This window comes from Macaca fascicularis, chromosome 14 (assembly GCF_037993035.2).
Source record: "Macaca fascicularis isolate 582-1 chromosome 14, T2T-MFA8v1.1".
Lineage (NCBI taxonomy): Eukaryota > Metazoa > Chordata > Mammalia > Primates > Cercopithecidae > Macaca > Macaca fascicularis.
The window spans coordinates 93,546,819-93,572,182 of NC_088388.1; the positions used below are offsets into that span (position 1 = coordinate 93,546,819).

General features: G+C 39.3%; 1 protein-coding gene and 1 long non-coding RNA gene across 2 annotated transcripts in view; one reads left to right on the top strand and one right to left on the bottom strand.

Moving 5' to 3' along the window:
* Positions 1-11,100: 11,100 nt before the first annotated feature.
* The window catches only part of PIWIL4 (piwi like RNA-mediated gene silencing 4), a 48,937-nt gene continuing 34,673 nt past the window's right edge, over positions 11,101-25,364 (top strand). The window contains exons 1-5 of the mRNA XM_005579387.5: positions 11,101-11,187; positions 12,304-12,382; positions 16,220-16,351; positions 18,499-18,713; positions 24,665-24,786. Coding sequence (XP_005579444.4) covers positions 11,101-11,187; positions 12,304-12,382; positions 16,220-16,351; positions 18,499-18,713; positions 24,665-24,786 — 635 coding nt within the window. The remainder of the gene's footprint in view (positions 11,188-12,303; positions 12,383-16,219; positions 16,352-18,498; positions 18,714-24,664; positions 24,787-25,364) is intronic.
* Positions 16,997-25,364, bottom strand: part of LOC102139795 (uncharacterized) — a 160,372-nt gene continuing 152,004 nt past the window's right edge. The window contains exon 4 of the long non-coding RNA XR_001485150.4: positions 16,997-17,156. This is a non-coding gene — a long non-coding RNA (uncharacterized lncRNA). The remainder of the gene's footprint in view (positions 17,157-25,364) is intronic.

Below are 25,364 nucleotides of genomic sequence, written 5' to 3' on the forward strand. Positions count from 1 at the left end.
TTGCAGTAACTGTGATGTTTGCCACCATGTCCCAGTTTATGTATGTCTCACTGATCTTTAACTTCTTATGTGGACATGTTTCTCAATGTCTCTGAATTTGAGTTTTCTTATCTATAAGATATATATATATGTATGTATGTATGTATGTAGATAGATAGATAGATACATAATGTTTCTTATCTATATATGGGGCACATCTCTAGCACTGGCTTACCAAGAGGCTTGTGAGGTCTCAGTGTCTTCAATCTATCTTGAGTTAATTTTTGCATAGCGTATGAAGAAGGGGTCCAGTTTCAATTTTATGCATATGGCCTGCAGTTATTCCAGCACCATTTATTGAACAGGGAGTCCTTTCTCTATTGCTTGTTTTTGTCAGCTTTGTCAAAGATCAGATAGTTGTAGGAGTGTGTCCCTATTTCTGGGCTTTCTATTCTGTTCCATTGGTCTATGTGTCTGTTTTTGTAGCAGTACCATGCTGTTTTCGTTACTATAGCCCTGTAGTATAGTTTGAAATTGGGTAGTGTGATGCCTCCAGCTTTTTCTTTTTGCTTAGGATTGCCTTGTCTATTCTGGCTCTTTTTGGTTCCATAAGAATTTTAAAGTAGTTTTTCTAGTTCTGTGAAGAATGTCATTGTTAGTTCAATAGGAATAGATTAAATGCTACTCCTGTTTGGGATACTCTTAATCAGGAGACTGAACTGGCCAATGTGCCAATAGCTTTGTGTGGTGCTATCCTAGATGTCAAGACAGCACATTAGGGAGGTTAGGAAGGTTAGACTAGATTATCCCACACAAATGACAGGCAGAAATCTTGGCATGAAATAATATTATTCATTTATTGAAAAGGACTGGTGTGATGTAAAGGTGATTAACTCATAGTAGCACAGATAACTTTGCTTTCTGATTCTCAGTCTGTAAAGCAAATCAGAGAGATGGACTACAAAGTTCTCCCAGATTTCCACTGGGCTATGTATCTATTTGAGTTTTCAGAGCACAATAAACCCTTGGATGGCAGTATTTTCTGAAGTTTTAAGTGAGTATCTATTTATCATGCACCATACATAATTAAACATAAAATTCTTAGTAATTCAAATGCCATTTAAAATGTTTCTTCTTTTTATACTTTTCTACATTATATTTATGCTTTCCATGAATCTTAACAAACTCCTTTTGAAGCCAAAAGAAATGAATGTCTTACTCATTACATCTTCCTTGCTCTGTTTGAAAGCACTTTATTTTGCCAGCATTCATCTAGCATGACTAATAAAGTCTTAAACTTATTTTTCCTTGTTTTATACTAAAATAATCTAAAGTGTTATATAGCATTTTGGAAAATTAGATGTACTCTACTAGGTTTCTTCTTTAAAGATTTGTCAATGTCCTTTATTATCCAGTAATTCTATAAGCATGTAGCATATACCATTAACCACAATTATTTAGACATCAACTTTGGCAATCCTGCCATCCTGCTTAAAATTCCACTTGCATTCTCTTGATATCATGAATATAATATCTCACTTTATTTGTTAAGTATAACAGTCTGGTGCCTAGACCCTAGACAGTAAACAAGTTGAATTAAGGAAGAAGGATTAAACTTATTTCTAGGTATCATGATGTGTGAGAGTAAACAATTTTGTCCTACTTTAAGTAGTATTCTGCTTTCTTAATTGCCCAAGTTGTTCAGTCATTTGAGAAACATGATTAAGGAGCTGGAATAAAGGTTCTTTATGGAAACATGTGAAGTGATGAGACAATATAAACCAGAGAAGAAAAAGCTAAGGGGAATTTTCTCATGGTCTTCAAGCATCTTTAATCATTCAACACATATTTTGCCAAGTTGCTTGGCACTGTTCTAGTTGCTGGGGATAAAACAGTGAACACTCAGGCAAGGCTCAAGTCCTCGTGGTGGAACCTTCTGAAGGAAAGAGAAAATAAACAAGTAACTAACTAAATAATTTTCTATAGCATATGAGGACTCATTGTTCAGAATGATATGCAGCATTGTCCGTTTGAACCACAGCAACAACATCTTGAATGGGGCTGGGTAAAGTAAGCCTGAGACCTGCTGTGCTGCATTCCCAGTAAGTTAGGTATTCTAAGTCACAGAATAAGATAGGAGGTCAGCACAAGATACAGGTCATAAAGACCTTGCTGATAGAACAAGTTGCAGTAAAGAAGCTGGCTAAAACCCACCAAGACCAAGATGGTGATAAGAGTGACCTCACGTTGTCCTCACTGCTACACTCCCATTAGCACTATGACAGTTTACAAATGCAGAGGCAACATCAGGAAGTTATCCTTATGGTCTAAAAAGGGGAAGCATGAATAATCTGCCCCTTGTTTAGCATATAATCAAGAAAAAGCCATAAAAAAGGGCAACCAGCAGCCCATGCTGCTGCTCTGCCTATGAAGTGGCCATTTTTTTATTCCTTTATTTTCTTAATAAACTTGCTTTCATTTTACTTTATGGAATTGCCTCGAATTCTTTCTTGTGTGAGATCCAAGAACCCTCTCTTGGGGTCTGGATTGGTACCCCTTCTGGTAACAGCATCTTTTATCTTTGCTGGGGCCCAAATAAAAGAAAGTGAGTTTTGTACCATGGGGTAGGAAAGAAGTTGCTTTAACAGGGAGAGTACATGAGGTTGACCTAAGTAGGAAGAGGGCAGCTCAGAGAAGGTGAATTCTATTGAAGCTGCAATATGGCTATCTAAGTTGAGTACTTCCCTACATACATTATCCCATTTTACACTCACAATACCCCCTGTTGAGCTAAGTTTTATAATCCTCTTGTTATAGACAACTGAGAGGCAGAGCTACTCACTTCATATCACACGGCTCCTCACTGCACAGCTAAGGCTAATTCTACATGTCTTGGACTCCAAGGCTACTGGTTTTCCCTGTGAACCACCCTGAGATTAGGTGGATGAAAGATCAACATTCTAAATATTTAAGCTTCTGTTTAGGATTGCTTAGGTAGTTTCTGGAATAAAAGTAAGAAAAAAGACTACACTGGTGGCTTTCAAACTTCTTTTTTAAAAGAGCAGAATCTAATTTTCAAACAAAATTTTATGTAGAATCCCAATATATGAAACAGATTAGAATAGAGCAGTCCTGTTGGAGCTGAGTCACTCATGACTCTCCTCACCCACCAACTCAGGACATTCTCCCTCAATGACTAAGCCCCAATGTCCCCTTCTCTTTGCCTAGTGAATATTACCATAGTATTAGGCCTAAACAAGGTCTGAACCAATTAGGATGTTACCAAATTTGAATTTTATTACATCAAGAAATCTCAGCTTTCATATTCCATGTGGGAAGACTCGACTGGCCATGAAGTCTGACAATAGTGCGGATTGGGGTCATTGTTTTTTGAGGTATGAGTTCAGTAAGGGAATTAGTGGGGTTGAGCTCAGTGGTTAACAGAAGGCTTACTGTTCCCAATTTTTCAGACTGAGGTCAACAACTCTGAACTTTGTAGATCTTAGGCCTGTTTGTTACTCTTGGTAATGCTCCCTTATTTACAGAGTTGCTAATGAAAGATACCCCTCCATTCCAATCACCCAGTGCTGAGAAAAATAAAAAGTTTTAACTGAGTCATAAATTGGGAGCCCTTTCTTGGGGTAACAAAATAAGCAGCCAATGTTGAGAGAATCTAACTTCTTTGTTTATCCTGGTAGGCCCCAAGCTGGAGCTGGAAAGGCACCAAATACAACTCCGCACAATAAGGGGGGAAGTACTGACTTGGGGGAAAGAGGGAAGAGCTTTGCTAATTGAGGAAATATTTCCTTTCCCAGTATGAGTGTAGGCGGTCCTGCTCCCGACCCACCTCTATATGTTACCTGTCCTTGGGAGAGATGCATGCACTGCTCTAACAGATTCCATAATTAAACAGAGTAAGTGGACATGCCTGCAGCTCACACAGAAGGGACTACTGCAAAGGACTCAGGTCTACCCTGGCCATTGACATTAGAGGGCCAGGGATCCTCCCTCACCCCACCTTCTGCAGCTTCTGTAGGGCCTGGGAGCCAGTGGCCATCCCTGACCTGATTGCTGCATTCACGGAGTGTGCCTCTACATCTAATCACTTAGTTTGCAGAATGCATATAGGGGTGAGGGCAAGACCAGTGTTATCTGTTGGGCACCATAAGCAAGGGCATAGGGCCCACAGTGCTTTTGGGGGCCCATGAAAATGTTTTAATTTCTTTTAAAATCGAAAGAGAAAAAATTCGGCCAGGCATGCTGGCTCATGCCTGTAATCCTAGCACTTTGGGATGCCGAGGTGGGCGGATCACCTGAGGTCAGGAGTTTGAGACCATCCTGGCAAACATGGTGAAACCTCGTCTCTACTAAAAATACAAAAATTAGCTGGGCATGGTGGCACACGCCTGTAGTCCCAGCTACTTGGGAGGCTGAGGCAGGAGAATCGCTTGAACCCGGGAGGCAGAGGTTGCAGTGAGCCAAGATCATGCCACCGCACTCCAGCCTGGGCAGCAAGAGTGAGACTCCATCTATTAAAAAAAAGAGAGAGAGAGAGAATTTTTTCCTGTAATGGAAGAAAGAGCTCACAAAGGAAAGTGCTTAGGGCTGAGGAAGGTCAAAATTACACCATTGGGTCATTGTAATGGGAATTCCTGTTGGAGGTGGATGGGTTTTCTTAGGCAAAGAGTACTTGTGTGAGGAAGTGCAAACTTAATGGAGGGAAACTAGGGGAAGAACTAGGGAATAGAAAAGCTCTCTCTTGTAACCATTTCCTCCTATTTTATCTTGTACGTATAGAAATAAATCCTTTCTGGAGCACATTGGGACAAAGAAGCAGATGAAGCATTTTGGAAACATTTCCATTACAATGTTTAAGCAGTTTAACATCTAATGCTTAACGTGAATTTTTCTTTCTCTGAACATATCGATAATATATTTCTCACAATTTGTTTTAAAAAAGAAAGCAAGACTGTTCATGTTACAGATTCAAGAAGAGTAAAAAAGCATGACAACTAAATGCAATGCATTATTCTGACCTAACCATATTCTGGGCCAGAAAAAAAAAAAAAAATTGCTTTTTTGAGGACACTTAGCAAAATTAAACTATGGACTATAGTTTAATCAGTAGTATTTACCCATTTTAAATCTCCCAATTTAGATGATTGTACTGTGGTTGTATAAGGGAATGAAAAAATATTCTTACTCTTAACAAATACAGTAAGTCCTCAACGTTGTCAGTAGATTCTTGGAAACTTCGACTTTAAGCCAAACAATGTATTATGAAAGCAATTTTACCGTAGGCTAATTGATGTAAACAAGAGTGAAGTTCTTATGGCTTACTTCTGGTCACAAAGATATCACCAAACTTCTAAACACAGGCTCAAAACACTTCTAATATTAAACATTGAAATGTGAGCTATACATACATTTAAGAAAGATTAATAAAAACAAGTAAGATAATTATTTACCCACATTTTCCAGTTTAGGGTCATGGGTGGCTGGAGCCTATCCCAGCAGCTCAGGGTGCAAGGCAGGAACCCTTCCTGAACAAGACTCCATTCCATTGCAGGGAACACTCACGTCCACACCAACATTCACTTAGACTTGGACCTTGTAGACATGCCAATGAACCTAACATGCACAGCTTTGGGATGTGGGAGGCAACTGGAGTACCCAGATAAAACTCATGTAGACATAGGAAGAATATGCACACTCCAGGGGCCGTGGCTGAAAATAGATTTTTTTTCATCAACATTATAAGGAAATGACATTGAACGAAGCGACATTATTCAAAGACCTGCTGTGCACACTAAACTATTTAAGAGTCAAAGGTCATGATGTCAACTTCTTTGCAAAATGGACCAGAAAAAAAAAAAAAAATATGTATGTATATACACACATACACACATACAAAGAAAAAATAATAAGGCAAATATAGCAAAATGTTAATTGGTGAATCTTGGTAAAAGGTTTATGGGCATTCTTTGAGTTATCCTTGCAACTTTTCTATAAATGTGATATATTTCAAAATAAAAAGTTAAAAGAATGAAACAGTTCAAAATTAATCCAGTATTATTAAAAGAAGGCCCAATGAAGGTAACACGTTGATGCACTAATTCTACAGAAGTTCAACCACCTACACCTGTGCCTGAGGAATTAATTCTGTGTTAGCAGGAACCATGGGCATTGTCAAATAAATTAGCTGATGTGAACAGGCCTATACTTATACATGATCTACCTAATAAAAAATCATTTATTATTAGGTAGGGTCTACCTAATAAAAAATCATTGAAAAAATTAAGTTACAGCCCCAGATGAGACTGAATAACTGAAAAACTAATTTTTACAGCTGACTTGCAGGATGAGGTTAGGCAAGTCTTTGAACTGTGAACTTCTCATTGATAAAATTTAGACACTAATGCTTGGACATTTAGATACTAATGCTTGGAACCATTACCATTTACAGTATTCCACAGCAGGCATGGAATTTCTTTTAGAATGAATACTATATAAGTTTCTTCCCAAATAAACCTGAGATAAAGGCTTGCAAGTGGGTGGTTTATTTTGGTAAGTGACTGCAAGGAACAGGAGAGAGGGCCTGGGAAGAGTGAAATAAGGGAGGGTGAAAATTCAACCCAAGGATGCATTATCAAACTCATCACTTCTGTGGCATCTGGTACTTGACCCTACTGGGGACCCTCTGTGAGGCCAAAGAATGCACCGCAGAATTGTCTGCCCAGTGGATGGAAGAGGGAGGATTTATCCACATTCTCCCACCCCTTTTGGCCCCATGAAGGTGTTAACTTGAAGTTTGCTTCTGTGTCAGTATGGCTGAGTGGGTGTCCTGCTGTAGCAGAGAAGCCCTGGACAGAACTGAGAGATATGGGATTCAGTTGAGGTGTGATGCTATCAGGTTACACTGTGTGCAGCTGATTGCCATAGCAATGGCTGGAGTTGAAAGGTGGACTGAGGAAAATGTGAAGGAAGGGTGGCATGAGACAAGAGGCACCTATGACTAGCAGTATCCATGTGCAATACACGCACATGGAGTGATCTGACGCAAGTTCGAAAGAATGACACTGCAAAAATTGTATTGAACTCATTTTTATAAAATTTGTTCACTACACACGATAATAATAATAAATAAGGCAATTTTTATTGTGTGGCAAATGCTATACAAACATCATTATTATTATCTCATTTAATCCTCAAAACAATTCTTGGGGTAGACATATCTCAGCGATTCTCAACCAGGAGTGACTTGCCCACCAGGGTACAGTGAGCCATGTCTAGAGACATGTTTGGCTGTTACAATTAGAGGGAGTGCTATTACCATTTAGTGAGTCGAGGCGAGAGATACTGCTAAACATTCTGCAAGGCATAGGACAGCCTTCCACAACAGAGAATTTTCCAGCCCAAAATGTGAATACTGCTGAGGCTGAGGAATCCTAGGGTCACTATCCTCACTTTATAATCAAAGAAACTGAGGCTAAATGAGATTACGTAAATTTCCTTGGGTGAGAAAGCTAGTAAGCAATGGAGTTGGGATACAAACTCTGGTCTGCCTGACTTTAAAGCCATGCATACCTGTAATCTTAGCATAACGCCTCCCTACTGATGGAGAACTTTGCTCCTTAATTCAGCTAAAACCGAGTTCTTGTCACATGACCAGTTAGGCATGCAGACACATTGAAGGGCGAGGAAACAGTTTATTGGGCGAGAAGGAAAAAAAACTTAGCAAATCGAGAGGCCACAACCTCACAGATTCATTCCAGGCCACACATAGGAACTGAAGAGCCCAGGCTCCTCCCCATTGCAAGTGGTTGGTTCCAACTTGCTGCAGTTTCAACCCCATTCTCCCAGTGTGCAGACGAGTCAGAGGTTCTCTGGGGACCCCCACTTATCTTCCTCCTGCATCTATCACCTCCACAGGGAAAGTACACGTGCATTTTTAAAAGCCTATGTGGAAGGCACAATGTGACTGATTTGTGTGTCGGTTATTATAGTAATCATAGAGGAAAGTTGAAAAATGCAGATAATGATTAGAAATCATCAATATTTCTGATTTTATAACACATTAGTATTTGGAAAATCGAAGGGATCTGACCATTCAAAGGTCTCGTGTATTCTTAGCCTTTCTTGTCACTCTGTCATGTTACCACATCAATGCAGGTCACATGAAAAGGAATGTGGTATCAGGAGGTGGTAAATTTGGAAAACATGAGCTAGAGACTATTCTGACATTCAGAAACAAAGCACAGATTTTCAGAAGTAGATTCCTTGTCCACATTGTGTTTTCCATCTGCCCCTCCTTTGTAACATAGCAGTTTATGATCACTCACAATTTTCAGACTCTTTCATTTTCAAAGAAATCTATTATTATTCATTAGAGTAGTTTCACTGAACCAAGTCCAAGGCTGGCCATCTCTGCCCAAGACCATCATTATCTCTTGCACTTGCCAGCAGTCAGGGTTAATATGTTCCAAGAGAACCTGGTGAAAGGGTATTCTGATGGAGAATAAATAGAATGGCAGAACAGGGCATAACACACAGGCTTTGGGCTTTTTCCTCTAGTAAAAGCTGCATCTAAAGTAAGGCAGATCCCCTTCTTGGAGGGAGGAGAGTAGGAGATGAGTGGATACAGTGTGAGCTTTACAGGTTGACAGACTTGAATTGGGATCCCAGGTATGCCACATAATGTAGGGCCTTGGGCAAGTCACTTAGTTTGCCTAAGCTTTAATTTCCTAATCTATAAAACTGGGGCAATAATGCCTGGCATACTGTAGGTATTCAATAAACATTAGCTATTGTATTTATTAAATTTTCAGTCCCCAAGAACAGAAAGTTGAATTAATCATATTATTTGATTCATTTTATATGATTCTCATGGGTCTGTGCAAATTCTATATTATATTGTACTGTCTTTTGCTCTCTCTTTCTCTGCCCCATTCACATTCCTGTTTTATTTCCTTATATAAGTACTTAATCTATTGTGTCTGTTCTTGGATACATACGTTTACTTAAAAAATTAGTACATATCCCATACACAGGTGTCCCTAATGTTTTAAAAATTAATGTAATATTTTATCATTGTATAGATCTCAATCTTTTTTAAGCTTTTCCTTTATTCAATACAATGTATTTAAGATCTATCTATCCGTGTTGCTAAATATATTTTTAGGTCATTATTCCTGAATGTTAGCCTAGTAATCCACTTCATGTGTCTACCACATTTTACCTACCTGTTGCCCCTTCTGCTGGGCACATAAGCTGCCTGCAACTACCTGCCACTCCAAAGAATACTCTGATGAACAGCCTGTACATGTGCCCTTATAACTTCAGCACAAGCTTTTCAACCAATCCAGGGTAGTATTTAATAAAATTCTATGCACATTTATAATTAAAATAATCTTTGAAAAGTAGGAATAGAATAACACTTTCTTAAGATGATAAGGACTATAAACTAGATATTTATAGCAAACATCAAACAAAATGGAGACATTTCAGTCTCTTTAAAATCAGAAAGAAAACAAGAATTCCAACTACCATAGTAACCTTCAACATTGTACTGAAAATTCTGAGCAACATAAGACAAGAAAAACAAAGAAAAAGAAAAAGAATAAGAAGGGATGAGACAAAATTATCATTATTTGTAGATGATATGATTATCTACATACAAATTCAATGAAATCAAAAGACAAGCTCTAAGAACTGAGGAATTCAGCAAGCTTGATAAACAATATCAACTTTACAAAAACCAGTATCACGTGTCTACACTAATAATTACCAAGTGTGAAACATGACAAGAAGAGATAGTTCACAATAGTAATAAGAACTATGAAATTTTCAAAAGTTAACTCAGTACATGAGACTTTTACGAAAAAAAGTAAACTCTATTAAAAGATACAATGAAGGACTTTAATAAATGGAGAAATCTAACATTGTAAAAATGTAAGTTCTTCCTAAATTGATTTATATATTGGATACAATGCTATTGAAATTTAAGCAAGATATTTAAAGAAACTTGACAAACTTATTTTAAAATGTATATGGAAGAATAAAGTTTGTGAATAAATAAATCAGTCGGAAAAAATGATCAAAGAGCAAAGACTTATCCCACCAGATTCTATGAATAATACAAAGAAATAATGATACATAGTGTTAAAGTCTTGGTGCAGAAATGGGAGGCACAGACTAGATCTATTTATACCTGGGAATCTGTCATTTGCTGGAGGTGGCTTCACAAACTATTAGAGAAAGTATGTGCTATTTAACAGATGATGTCAAGGAAGAATGGCTCACTCTATGGAGATAAAGTTGAACTTCTATCTCACACTGTATACTTACATATGTGTGAGTGTAAATTCCTGAAGGATAGAAGATACTTGTTGTGAACAGTAAACTTACGAAGTTAATAAAAAGAAAATATGATAGAAAGTCCTTTTCCTTGTAAACTTAGGACAGGTGGAATTTTCTTTTAAAAAGATCCCAAAAGCACAAATTTTCAAATGGCTGAATTTGGCAACATCGAAATTTAGGATTTTGGTTAAAGCATTTCATAGTAAAAATTAACAAGTGATAGGTTGGAAGTAGATATTTGCATATTTGCAAGTTTTTAAAAAAGTTTTCAAAAAAGTTTTCTTCCAAATCACAAAGATGAGACACTCTATTTTAAAAATGGGAAACGAACGCGACAGGCAATTTGCAGACTGGATAACTCTAAAAATATCACATGTATGAAGAGGTACTTACCCTCATTGGTGAGCAGAAAATACAAACTGAAAAAAAAATTATTGTTTGATGCCACCCAATACACATAAGGTTGGCAAAAATGGAAAAGGGGGATAATGCCAAATTTTGGGGTGGGGTGGAGGTAATGGGAAGAAAAAGGAAGTCCCGCACAGGCCCACGTGCTCGCGCCAATCCCCACGCCCCAGCGTGCTTTCTCCACCCACGCACGAGCCTCGCACGCATTTCCAGCCCCTGCGTAGGTTGGGGATGCTGGACATCCACCGCCTCCAGGCAGTTTCGCCGTCACAGCCTCGCCATCTGTAGCCAAAACAAAACATACCCTAACTGAGACATTGCAGCTCTTGTGGCCACTGTGGGCTCACAGGGAACATGAGTGGAAGGGCCCGAGTGAAAGCCAGAGGTATCGCCCGCAGCCCCAGTGCCACAGAAGTGGGGCGCACCCAAGCCGCGCCATTGGTGTGTAGCATGCTTATTGCGCATGGTTTCATTTTCTCCTACGTCTCTCTCTAGCCTGAACAATGCCTTCCTCTACATGTTTCTCCTCCTCTCTGTTACGAAGTAGCGTATTATCTTTTCTCTCAAGTTTGAGTCTTTCCAAGGTTTCTTTTAACAGTTTTTTCCTTCTAGGGATCTTGTCTAAGATATTAATGTAGGTATATTAGCCAGTAAAGAGGACTGAAGACTGGGGACAAATATATCATTCTCTTTTTCTTTCTGAGTTTTAATTTCATGATTTCGTTTTAAATTGCCTGGTAAAAAGTGATGTGCTTTCATAACATTACACGGCATATAATCTAATGCAGTTTTTCTGACTAATTAGTATATAAAAATAAATACTGTCACACATGTGGTTTAGATTAAACTACTGTTCTTGAGCAACCACTATAGAGAAAGCTCCTTGCTGGATTTAAGCAACTAGATTGACCTGCCAATAAGCAACTTTGGAGTGATGTTATTAATACAACTACATATTCTTAGCATTTGGAGCAAGTATTCAAATGAGTAGTTTGTGGTCCTTATGCCTTTATTCTCATGAACTTTGTCCATTTTTTAGCAAGCCAAGATAGAGTAACTTCTTGAACAAAGAGAAGTAGTTACTATGCAAAGAGAACATACTAATTGTTCTCTTGGTCTTTTTTGTGAACCTGTTTTGGCCCAGTTTATTCAGGCAGAATCATGATCTGAGCTGGTGACCCGGGGCCTCTGTTCATTTTATGTCCATGGGCTATGGAAACATGAGGTCCATGTGCGTCTGTGCCGCATGCCCTCTGGTGACCTCCCTGGGCACAAGAATCTCATCTCTGCTTCTTTACACCTCCACCTATATGTATCTGGCGACAGTTGGTACTAAAACCAAAGTTTGATGAGTGAGGAAAACTACAGTATGTCTTTATCCTCTTTTCTGGAATAGGCACTCTCTTCTCATCTCTCAAGGATTTTACCTGTTAACATTTTCTTTGCCTAGTTCATGGTAATCTGAAGACCTGACACTGTTCTTAGGATAATTTTTTGATTTGTGACTTACCATTGTAAATCTGAACAAAACCTTTTTTTTTTTTTTTGCCATTTTAGCCTACATCTGTTGATCTTAGTAACAATGAAGCATCCTCTAGCAATGGCTTCTTGGGAACAAGCAGGATTTCAACGAACGGTAAGTGCAACTCAGTCTGTTCATTTAGTCCCATTCTACCTGAATGGAGCAAGAGGAGCCCTGCCAAGCCTTACAGCAGTAGGTCCACCTCTTGCATATCCCGATTTCCTTTCCTTGAAGGATACCCTTTGTCATGTGCCTTTGGGACTCTAACATAGAAGCACATGCTGAATTTCCTGACACAGTTTGGTAGATGGGACTCCACAGATATTAGGAAGCCAGTTTCTGTTTCTTCCTATTCACTGAAGAATTTTGAAAAAATACTTTAAAAATCTTTATGGTGTTATATAGTAATACCATTTGATCCAGCAACCCCACTGCTGGATTTCTACCCAAAGGAAAATAAATCATTATATTCAAAATTTATCTGCACTTGTATGTTTATTGCAGCATTATTCATAATAGCAAAGATACAAAATCAACTTAAGCATTAGATAAAGAAAATGTGGTTTACATATATAAGAGAATACTACTCAGCCATAAAAAGAATGAAAGCATGTCTTGCAGCAACATGGATGGAATTGGAGGCCATTATCTCTTTTTTTTTTTTTTTTGAATTGGAGTTTCGCTCTTGTTGCCCAGGCTGGAGTGCAATGGCGCAATCTCGGCTCACTGCACCCCCCACCTCCTGGGTTCAAGTGATTCCCCTGCCTCAGCCTCCTGAGTAGCTGGGATTACAGGCATATGCCACCACGCCTGGCTAATTTTGTATTTTTAGTAAAGACGGGGTTTCTCCATGTTGGTCAGGCTGGCCTTGAACTCCCTACCTCAGGCAATCTGCACACCTCGGCTTCCCAAAGTGCTGGGATTACAGGTATGAGCCACTGCCCCTGGGCGGCGGCCATTATCTTAACTGAAATAACTCAGAAACAGAAAGTCAAATACTGCATGTTGTTACTTATCAGTGGAAGCTTAATAATGTGTACACATGGACATAGAGTGTGGAATAATAGACATTGGAGGCTTGGAAGGTTGGGAGGGTGGGAGGGGAGTGAGAAATCACTTAATGGCTGCAACGTACATTATTCAGATGATGGTTACACTAAAAGCCCAGACTTCACACTATGCAATATATCCATGTAACAAAACTATGCTCTTATGCCTTAAATGTATATGAATTTTTAAAAAGGCAAAAAAAATCTGAATGGTGTATAAATGCCAATGCCATTGCTTGGAAGGATGGTAGAAACCTGGTATGCATGTAGCCACTGCTCTCTTTCTTCCACTCCTGTGGTAAACATCACCATTCAATGGTAGCTCTCCTCACTGCAAAGCCAGATTTGGTCTCAGGATACTTGTCAACATGCAACGCAAAGTCACCACAATCACACACTGGGAGTTGGCATGCCCCATGTGTTAGTCTGCTAGGGCTGCCCTGACAAAGTAGTACCAACTAGGTGGCTTAATTAGCAGAAATTTATTTGCTCACAAATCTGGATGCTTAAAGTCTGAGATCAGGTGGGACAGGGCTGGTTTCTTCTGAGGACCCTCTTCTTGGTTTATACATAGCCGACTTCCCCTTGTGTTCACATGATCTTTCCTTTGCATTTCTATGTCCTAATTCCTCTTCTTATGACGTCAGTCATACTGGATTAGGAACCACCATAATGACCTCACTTTAACGTAATCACCTGTTTAAAGACCCTGTCTCCAAATATGGTCACATTCTGAGGCACTGGGGCTTAAGGCCCATGACCCTGAATAAAACCAGTTAGTCAGGCCGGGCGTGGTGGCTTAGGCCTGTAATCCCAGCACTTTGAGAGGCCAAGGCCAAGGCGGGCGGATCACCTGAGGTCAGGAGTTCAAGACCAGCCTGGCTAACAAGGTGAAACCCCGTTTCTACTTTTCTACTAAAAATACAAAAAATTTGCTGGGTGTGGTGGCACACACCTGTAATCCCAGCTGCTCAGGAGGTTGAGGGAGGAGAATCACTTGAACCTGGGAGGTGGAGGTTGCAGTGAGCCGAGATCGCACTGTTGCACTCTAGCTTGGGCAACAAGAGTGAAATTCCAATTCCATCTCAAAAAAAAGAAAAGAAAAGGAAAAAAAAAAAAACCAGTTAGCCATCTCTCTTGTTCTGACCACAATGTTTTTTATTTTCCCAAGCGACTGATTTCTAATAAATATGGAAGCTCTAAGCATTAGGTTCTCCCAGGCTGTGAGGGTCTAGTCCCCCCACTCATCTCATGTCTGACTCTGCTGTTCCTCGCTGGGAATTTTCCAGTCCTGTGTATGTACCCCTGTGATCCAAACACACAAATGAATGTGCAGCCTGTGAGCACAGCAGCCCTGCTCTGACAGGCCCAGTGCCTTCCACTATTTTCAAACATTATTCCATCCTTGTGAATGTTTTTTCACATCCGCCACACATTGTTATGAACGGTGAATGATGAAAATCCTTCATCCTTGGAGGGAAAATTGGAGTTTTCTTTCTTTATTTTAAAATATATATAACATAAAATTTACCATTTTAATTACTTTTAAATGTGCAGTCTTGGGAGATGAACTTCATTTATATTGTCGTGCAATCATCACCACCATCCAACTTTAGATCTTTTTTCACCTTGCAAAACTGAAACTCTGTACTCATTAAATAATAACTCCCATTCCCCGCTCCCTCCAGCTCCTGGTAACTGCCATACTATAGTAGCTTGAATCTTCAGAAACCACCTAACATCTTTTGAAACCAAGAGCAGTGGCTTATATGGACAATTTAGTGAGGGTAATAGAATTAAGGATTAAATACATTTTGTGATTTTCCTGGGAAACTTAGACTCCACTGAGCAGGGGCTGGACAGCATTTGAGCCGGTGGTAGTCTCATGTAGGGTGGTTTCACACAGTGACTACGTCAAAGGCAGTGGTCATGTAGAGTTCTAGAAATTCATATTACTTTGCGGTAACATTTTGTATTTTTATAAAGTTATTTTCAACATGCCAGAAAGTCAGCATCTCCCATACTAATTTAAACAGAAAATACTCATTTGGAAACAGATTTTAATTTCATATTTTCTAGAAGCTATGAGTAAGTGATATGCCCTGAGGTGAAACACTGGCTTTTATTCTTATGGGGAATGACCTAGAATAAAAACTGATGGCAATGTTCCAGGCAGTTTCTCTTCTTTTCATTGGGAAATGTCAGAGATTCAGCTTCTTTCTGGGCAGAAGTTGCTGAGGACAGAAGTTAGTCGGGAACCCTTCAGGGAGTTACACAAGAGCTAAGGGCAGGAGAGCTGCCCTCCATAAATAGGTATGGAGAAGGGAATGGGGAGGGAGGGTTTTCTCCTTAGCCAAGAAGAGAAAGTCTACAATATTACAAGAGCAAAAACTAAGTCAAGATCTGTTTTTGTTTTCGTGAGACAGGGTCTTGCCCTGTCGCCCAGGCTGGAGTGCGGGCGTGACCATGGCTCACTGCTACCCCCACCTTCTGGAGTTGGGTTAAGTGATCCTCCCACCTCAGCCCAGGCACATGTCACCACGCCCAGCTGATTTTTTGTGTTTTTGGTAGAGACAGGGTTTCAACACGTTGCCCAGGCTGGTCTCTAACTCCAGAGCTCAAGCGATCCACCCGCCATGACCTCCTAAAGTGCCGGGACTACAGGCATGAGTCACCACATCTGGCCGAGATCTGTTATTTTTAACAAAACATTCTGTGTTTTCTTCACAATTTTCCATTTTTAGGCTGAAGACTTCTGTATAGTCATGAATGGTTTCAGCAGTACGGGCAAGCCGTATCCAAAACCACAAGTTTGGATTGCAATGCATTTTTGACATAGTAGTTGTAAACAGTAGCACTAGAATGAAATATGAGCTGTTACCACATTCTCTTCATGTTTTAGATAAATATGGGATATCTTCTGGTGATGCTGGAAGTACCTCCATGGAAAGAGGTGTGAAAAACAAACAGGACTTTATGGATTTGAGTATTTGTACCAGAGAAAAATTGGCACATGTGAGAGATTGTAAAACAGGTACCCAGTGTTATGTTACTTACTTGTTTAATGTTACCAAATCTTGCTTAAGGAATTCCAAATTCTAGGTCTAAAATAAATAAGTTTGTATGTTTGCTTAACAGATATTTACTGAACATCTTCTATGTCCAAGGCGCTGTTAGACGCTTTAGTTTTTCTAGCCTTAATTTTCTCTTTTATTAATAGAAATAATATCTTCCCCAAAATGACATCTCACTTTTGGAAAAGATTTTCTTCATATACTGGGGTGGGAGTTAAAAAGATGTTTCTTTTCTTTCCCAACATGGGAAGTAATAACCTTTCTGGACTTCAGCTGTAAAAAGAAAGACAACCTATTTGGGGGATTCTTTACCCAGATTCCAGGCTCAACCATAAAATTGCATGCAAATTGTCAGTATATGTCTTTTCTGGGAAGTAGGTCTGTTGTTTTCATTAGATTCTCAAAAGGCTTTGTGGCCCCCTCACGAAAGTTAAAAATCACTGATGCGGATCAGTGTTTTCCAAACTTTTTAAACCAAAATAAGAAATACATTATTATCCAGCATACACACACTGTCTCCACACAATTGAAGCAAAAGTTTCATGAAACAGTGCATCTCTTCCATTCTGTTTTATTCCGGTCTTTTCATTAAACATGCGATTCACCTCACCTGATTTCATAACTGCAGCGCTAATGGGACCCAGCTGCCGTTTGAAAACTATCATGTATAGATGATCTTGAAGGGTCTTTCCGGCTCTGATAGTCTAGGTTGATGACTCTTTATATGAGCAGCTAAAATATGTTGCTTTGCCATTTCCTCAGGATCTGGGAGAACAAAAGAGATCTGTTATTTAGCTAAAATAGCACAGAGGTTTCTTGCTCCTGCCAGATATATACCCCAGGTTGAAGCTGAGGAAATACTGAAGCACAGCTGATACCTTGTATTCCTCACCACTTTGGGGGTCTCTGGGTTGCTTTCCTCCATGAGAAAAGCAAAATAGCACTTATTCTATATCATTCTTTTCTTTTCTTTCTTTTTTGAGAGCATCTCACTCTGTTGCCCAGGCTGGAGTGTAATGGTGAGATCTTGGTTCACTGCAGCCTCTGCCTTCCAGGTTCAAGCCATTCTTGTGCCTCCGCCTCCCGCGTAGCTGGACTTACAGGTGTGGGCCGCCATGCTCAGTTAATTTTTGTATTTTTTGTAGAGACAGGGTCTTGCCAGGTCGGCCAGGCTGGTCTCGAACTGGTGGCCTCCAGCTATCCACCCGCCTCAGCCTCCCAAAGTGCTGGGATTCCAGGTGTGAGCCAGCATGCCCAGCCCCTATATCGTTCTTTTCTGTAAGACCAAAACTGGATGATTCTCTGTAAGGGGAAGTGAGAAGAACCTTCTTCGTGCCCTCCTGGATTCTGCTCTGGGGGGAACTTACACCATCCTGAGCTAACTGACTATGTCGTGGCCATCTCTGATTTTGTCCTATAGACTTTTAAGATGTGAATGAAAATGTCTGTAGGGGGCTGGAAGTCCCAGAAGCACACATGGCCTCCATGTGTCTGCAGAAAACGGAAGCCCAGAAGCCCTGTCTGTTTTCACGTCGGAAAAATGACAGTTCCTTCCTCTCTCCCCAGCCTTCCCCTTAATCTCTGAGGGTCTTCTCTGAGATGATTTGGTCTAAGCACTGATAGAACTTTTTCAGAATTTTCAGAAATATGATTAACTTCTGATTATCTGGATTTCCCAGAGGTTGGGGGTTGTATATTCATAGTAAGAACCAGACTGTTTCTTTATAATACGAGAGCCGTATGATTTCAGAGCAGCATCTGAAAAAATTACTTGAGCTGATTTGAATTGCAGAAAATGAGAGCGGGAAGGCAAGCTCTGAAAGGCGTCCTGGAATGGCTGAGTTCAGATGCTTCTCGTCTCACAAGGACAGGAATGCCAGTGTCAGCTCTTATGTTCTTATGAAGCCTGCTTCATGCATGATCCCATTTTAGCTCCCAAAGGTGTTATTAGGCTGCAAGTTTTAGGGTTTATCCTGTGTCACTGTGCAAAAATCCTTGCTTTACAGCAACTACTATGCATATGCAAATACATTTTTAAATGAAGTGATTAATATTAACATGATGTGATTTCCTGATTAAAAAATTATTTTTTGTTTGTTGTCTTCAGGTTCCAGTGGAATACCTGTGAAACTGGTTACAAACCTCTTTAACTTAGATTTTCCTCAAGACTGGCAGCTATACCAGTACCATGTGACATACGTTCCAGATTTAGCATCTAGAAGGCTGAGAATTGCTTTACTTTATAGTCATAGTGAACTTTCCAACAAAGCAAAAGCATTTGACGGTGCCATCCTCTTTCTGTCACAAAAGCTAGAAGAAAAGGTATAGTATGATTAGTTTTTCCACTGTATATGTGGATGTGTGTTTATTATATGTGTATATATACACACATACACACACATATATATATACACATATGCAAGGAGATTCCAAAAGGTTTGTGGAAAAATAGAATTGAAAGGTAAAACTTTTAAAAACTACCTTTATTTCTTACCAAGAGTTTTACTAAGGTCAAGATACTTTTGTAAGCAATGGTATCAGCCATTTAGTCCATCCCTAAATAACTAAGCGTCCTGGGAATTTAACCATGTCAGTGCAGTGTATTTTTTACCTTATTAACTGAAGAAAAATAGGTGCCCTTTACAGATTTTTTAAGATTATAAAACAAAAAGTCAGAAGGAGCCAAATCAGCAGTAAAGTGGATGCCCAGTGATTTCCCATTGAAACTTTTGCAAACTTGCCCTTGTTTGTTGAGAAGAATGAGCAGAAGCATTGTTGTCGTACTCTCCAGGGAAGCTTTCCTGGTCATTTTTCTGCTCAGGCTTTGGCAAAATTTCTCAAAACACTTTCATAATAAGTGGATGTTACCATTCTCTGGCCCTCCAGAAAGTCAACAAGCAGAATGTCTTGAGCATCTCAAGAAACTATTGCCATGACCTTTGCTCTTGATGAGCTGGCTTTTGCTTTGACTGGACCACTTCCACCTCTCAGTAGCGATTGCTCTGATTGTGCTTTGTCTTCAGGATCGTACTGATAAAGCCAGGTTTCATCTCCTCTTACAATTTTTTTAAGAAATTCTTCAGGATCTTGATACCATTTATATAAAATTTTTATTGACAGCTCTGCTTTTATCTGCAACTGATCTGAATGCAATGAATTTGGCAACCATAGAATGGAAAGTTTGCTCAACTTTAATTTTTTAGTCAGAATTGTATAAGCTAAACAAATTGAGATGTCTGTGGTGTTGGCTATTGTTTCTGCTGTTAATCTTTGGTCTTCTCAGTTACAGCATGAACAAGATGAATTTTTTCTCCTTGCAAATTTGTGTAGGTGGTCTGCAGCAGGCTTCATTTTCAACATTGTCTCATCCCTTCTTAAGATGAGTTATCCATTTGTAAACTGCTGATTTCTTTGTGGCATTGTTCCCATAAACTTTTCATTACACATCAATGATTTTGCCATTTTTCTACCCAAATATCACCAAAAATTTGATATCTGTTCTTCCTTCAATCTTAGCAGAACTCATATTGGTCTGATAGGGGCTCTTTTCAAATTGATCTTATTTTTAGTGCCTCACACTGGATCCTGTTAGTATGAGTTTATTTTGGTGCAGAAATTTAGTACAAGTTAGTATGAGTTTATTTTGCTGCAAAATTTTTGAAATCCATACATAGGTTTTTTCATAACACATATTTCCATGAACTTTTTGAAGTCCCCTTATATATGCTTATATATTTAAGAGATTAGTTGATTTTCATGACAATTGGAATGAGTGATTCACTCCTTTCCTCTTTCGTGTTCCCCTGCCTGAGAGCTTAAAAAAAGACTTCCTAATTAAGACTTCACTAGTAATTGATTTCTTAATTACGAAGCTGGTCTGGTATTTAAAAAATAAGAGCTGTAAGTGTCCTTGAAATAGGCATCTTAAAAAAAATTCCCAAAGTAGGCAAGACTAAGAAACACCGTTTGGCCTATGGCTTCAGAACTTTAAATTATTTCTACCTTTTTTTGCTCCTGCACCCTTGTGCCTGTATGTCCAAATAACTTTACATCAATTTTTGATTCTAGAATTGCCATTTATTTAACGACTTGCTCTATCATATGAAATATGAGTTATGTCAATTTTTAAAGTTTTTTTTAATGCAACCATTGGAAATAGCTATTGTGTATTTCATATTCCTTTATCCATTTTTTTACACATTTAACATCTCCAGTCCTAAAATATAGTATGTATGTTTTCATCATATGTTTTGTTCTAAAACAATGTTACAATTACTACAAGGAAAAAAGAACCAATTTCTCTATGAAAAATTAAAACAGAGCATTGGATTAACATTTTATGCTTCTATCCCTTAGAAATCTTACTCCCTTAGTTCAACTGTTTGCAGAGTTCAGTACCAATAGTTTAGATTTAAATTTTTAGGCTCTACGTAAATCTCTTTGAATTTTCTCAAGAAATGTGTTTCTAAGCACTCTTGGGCCTTTTGCCTTTTATGAGACCCTGAGATTTCTAGGAGCTGCTTGAATGATTGTTGCATTGGATATGGAACGTTAAAATTATACCATATGGTTAAATTTAATGGCTTAGAAAATCTAGATCTGTAAATTAAGAAACATTTTTATTCACCATAATTTATTATCGATCCTTCAGTTCTTTGTCCTATGACCAGATGTTGATAGCATGCTAATATGGCTTCTCATACTTAAATGATATATGTCAAGTCTGTTGTTATCATTAAAAATGATCTTGTTCTTGTAGATACATTTCTAGCACTAGTTTAGAAATTTAGATATGTTGAAATTATTAAATACTACTCTTGAAGTGTTCAGCTTACTTCCATTGTACCTAAACAGAATGGAGAACTTATACTCTACAAATGCTAAGAATATGTTACTACTATTCATTTCTCATTCAAAATGAGCATGTAGTATGTGTCAAACACCTTTCTGTTGCTGGGGACGGAGCCTAATAAGGAGGCAAGTGAGAAAATAGACCGTTAAAACATGGTGTGATAAATCAGGCCTGTTTATTTCATTTCCCGGGTATAGGGGATACTAGGTTTAAACAGAATAGTGTTGTCTTATTCCTTATAAACATATGACCTGTCACCCAGTTACAGTGCAAAAGAAAGTGTCCTACTGGAGATACTGCTGCTTTCACCTTTTTATTCTGATCTTGGTATTGACTGAGGCTTAATTCTGCATCCCCATCTATCCCCTACACATGTCCTAGGATGCTTATTTAAGTTGAAATATCTCGGCCACTAGTTGACTCATTGCACTCCTAGGAGTTCCAGAAGTCCTGTTCAGCTGCCTCCTAACCTTTCACTGTCCAGGCCCCATTTGTACATCTGCAGCCAGACTGGTATTGCTATTCGTGTTCACATCTATTTGCCACTCTCATATACTTATAAAGAGCCTACTCTGAACCTGGCAGGGTGTTGCGACCATGGAGCAAACAAAGATAAATAAAACAGAGTACTTGTTCTCCAAAATTTCAATTTAGAATCAAAATTCTTTACAAATAAATACTATGTAAGGTAGAATGAAATAAGTGTCATAATAATTAGTATTTTTATTATGCTAACATTTATTGAGCACTTACTAGGTGTTAAGTACTGTCCTTCTTTGTTCTCCAGATTATCCCCAACATCTCTCTCGAGCAGATCTTTGTGTCCCACAAGTAGCTGCTACCACCACTGCTGCTACCAATTACACCTTCCAGATTACTCTGCCAGGCTCTTTTTATTTTTTTATTTTTTTATTTTTTGAGGTGGAGTTTTGCTCTTGTCACCCAGACTGGAGTGCAGTGGCATGATCTTGGCTCACTACAACCACCGCCTCCCTGGGTTCAAGCAATTCTCCTGTCTCAGCCTCCTAAGTAGCTGGGATTATAGGCACCTGCCACCACGCCCGGCTAATTTTTGTATTTTTAGTAGAGACAGGGTTGCTTCACGTTGACCAGGCTGGTGTCAAACTCCTGACCTCAGGTGATCCACCCGCCTCAGCCTCCCAAAGTGCTGGGATTACAGGTGTGAGCCACCACGCCCGGCCTGCCAGGCTCTTTATAGCATGATCTCATTTCACCCTTGGGGCCTAGTAAGGCTAAATATCTTACCCAAGATTATCATAGAGAGCTTGATGAAAGATAAGCTTATTTCTAGTAGGACACTTCAATGAGAGTGATGATTCCTTGTTTAGGATTTTGATCAGTGAGGTGGACAATGGGAGATATGAGATTCCTAGGCAGAAGAGGCAATGATAGGAAGTGAGGGCCGTATTTTAGAAACTCTTTCTCATTCAGGTTTAGCCAGGAAGGTGTGGAGGTTGTGATTTCAAAGCTAGAGAGAACTTTAAATGTCCTGCCAAGGAACAGAGACTCTTCCATGGATCATGAAGACTTTGAGAGAGTGTTTCCATGGCAGCTGTGTTAAATTACAGTTAATCTGATCACATCCTATTGAATGGTTTACAGAAGGAGGTGGGAAGATTAATAAAGTGCCACTGAAATAGTGTGGGCAGGGTGTCAAAAGGGCCTGAACAGAGATACAAAGTGCTGCTATTTGAATTCCCGAGTGCCTGTGCAATGGATGGAAATAAAATCAATGCATTATCTCATTTAATCGTCACAACCCTGTGACTTTAATTAGACTCAGTACCACTTTAGAGATGGGGAAAGCTGTTCCACATCACACCAGCTATAAGAGGCAGAGGACCAGAGTCTATCCAATTCCATATCATGTGCTCTTAAGCACTGTAGTAAATAATGGTATTGGAACAGCTGAGATAGATCAGAGACATTCCTGGTGTACAGTAAGACTTGCCAACTGATTAGATCGTGAATTGAGGAGAAGTGAAAGTTTACTCTGAGGTTAGCAGCCTGGGGACTGGAGGGTCTGAGGTCCAATAAGAGATGTAGGAAGTGAAGGAGGAGTGGGTGTTTGGTGGGAGAGGTGCAAGGGGGGCTGAAGAGTTTGATCTTAGGTGGTTGTTGAAAATGCAGTTCCTGAGACCATCTGCTGCCACCTCCCCTCAGCCACTCATCCCGACATCCTTTATTGTCTTAATACTTTGTCCCAAAGCCCCTGCAGCAGTTTGAGAGCTGGGCATCCCTTCTGTCTGCCAGATTTTTCTCAATGTTGATGAGCTCTTTCTATAGCTGTCCATCTCTGATTTCTGTACAGTTTTATCTCAAGCAAGAAATTATCTCGATGAAATCTTACATCCCTGTGAAAAGATCAGTTTCTCTTTGTTTCCATGCAATGACTGGTTCCTGCCCTATATTCTTGATGCAACCTAAAAGTGGTTAAATCCATACTGTAGCTGTAGAAAGTAGAGGCAGAATACATAAATGCTTGCTGATTAGCTGACTTTATCTAATTCCTTATCCCTTAAAGAAATCCAGGATCATTGATTGATATTTATTGATTGATTTATATATTCCTTTATTTCAAGAACCTATTCTGAGTCCTTTCTGGTTCAAGAAGCTTTAAATTTAGTGGGAGCTGTAATAGAATCATATTCATGCATTCACTGTATTGCTAGAACATTGTTCCAGGCTCTAAGGACTCTAGGATTTCTCTAGACCTTTCAGCAATTCATAAAATCAGATTTCTGATCTGTTCTGATTTCCACTACTTATTCCTCTCTCCCCATGTTTACTTTCCATCTCATTTATCGTCTCTCCTTTCTTTCCTTCTTTCTTATTCTCTGCTCTTCTGCATTATAAGCAGACTTTGGGAGGCTGTCCTCTGGAATCCATGAACTTGGGATGGGCAGGACAGTCCACTAGTGGGCTTCTGAGTATCAGTGAATACCCTGAAAATGGGTACAATTATGTACACTGTTTTGGTGTGTGTGTGTATATATATGTGTGTGTGTGTGTGTGTGTGTAAAATTTTATTGGGAAATATCTGTAACTTTTATCAGACTCTCAAAGTAATTTGTGACCCATCTCCCTCCCGCTCCCTAGAAAGACCAGGAACCACTGCTCTGGAACTCTCTTCGGACCAAACTTTGAACCATGAGTCTGGCTTTAATTCTCCCTTAAGAAGTTAGGGAGTAGAGGGATGTGTTGTTTTTTAAGGACTGGCAAGATACAGAGAAAAAAAGCCCTCTGAACATAATGTGATGATTAGATTATTACTCATATACTAACACCTGCGGTTTTGTTTTTGTTAATGCATATTATATTGTGATGGCTTTATCATATCTGCATTCTGCACACTTGGGGCTAATTTCTAGGGTGCATATTAAGTACCTCTTCTTCCCAGGTCACAGAATTGTCAAGTGAAACTCAAAGAGGCGAGACTATAAAGATGACTATCACCCTGAAGAGGGAGCTGCCATCAAGTTCTCCCGTGTGCATCCAGGTCTTCAATATCATCTTCAGAAAGTAAGACACTGGAAACGTGAATTTAATTTGGGCTAATGATACCTTTCAGCATAAAGCCTGGGTATTAAAATAATCGACCATTTTGTAGGCAGTGTGCCAGCAGCGATGCCACCGTTAGGGCAATTTCTCACCTACTTTCTCGTACATGAGCAATAATGTGCAACGCAGCCCGTTACAACCACTCAGTGGCACAAACTGTTAATATCCAGTGTTATCCTAAGTTGAGACAAATGATATGGGGATTATTGCTATCTCACTGGTAGCAGAGAGGGTACCTTTTTCCTTTTCTTCTTTTTCTGTGTCTCTTCCCAGACTTCAAAGTTCATTTAGCAAACTTAGTAAGTTTGACTTAATAAACTGAAGAATTTGTTCTTCTCCTAGCTGATTGATTTAGGAAAGAAGATCACTGTCTGCTTTCTGCCCTGGCTCCACCCTCAGCCCACTTCTTTCCCCCACATCTACATGGTTGTAACTCAGCTTTTCAGTGTTCTGAAGACTGGTCTAAGGATCACATACTCCTACATCTTCTTAGGGGTGGAGTGGAGCTCCATAAAACACATATTCCCTGGACCCTCACT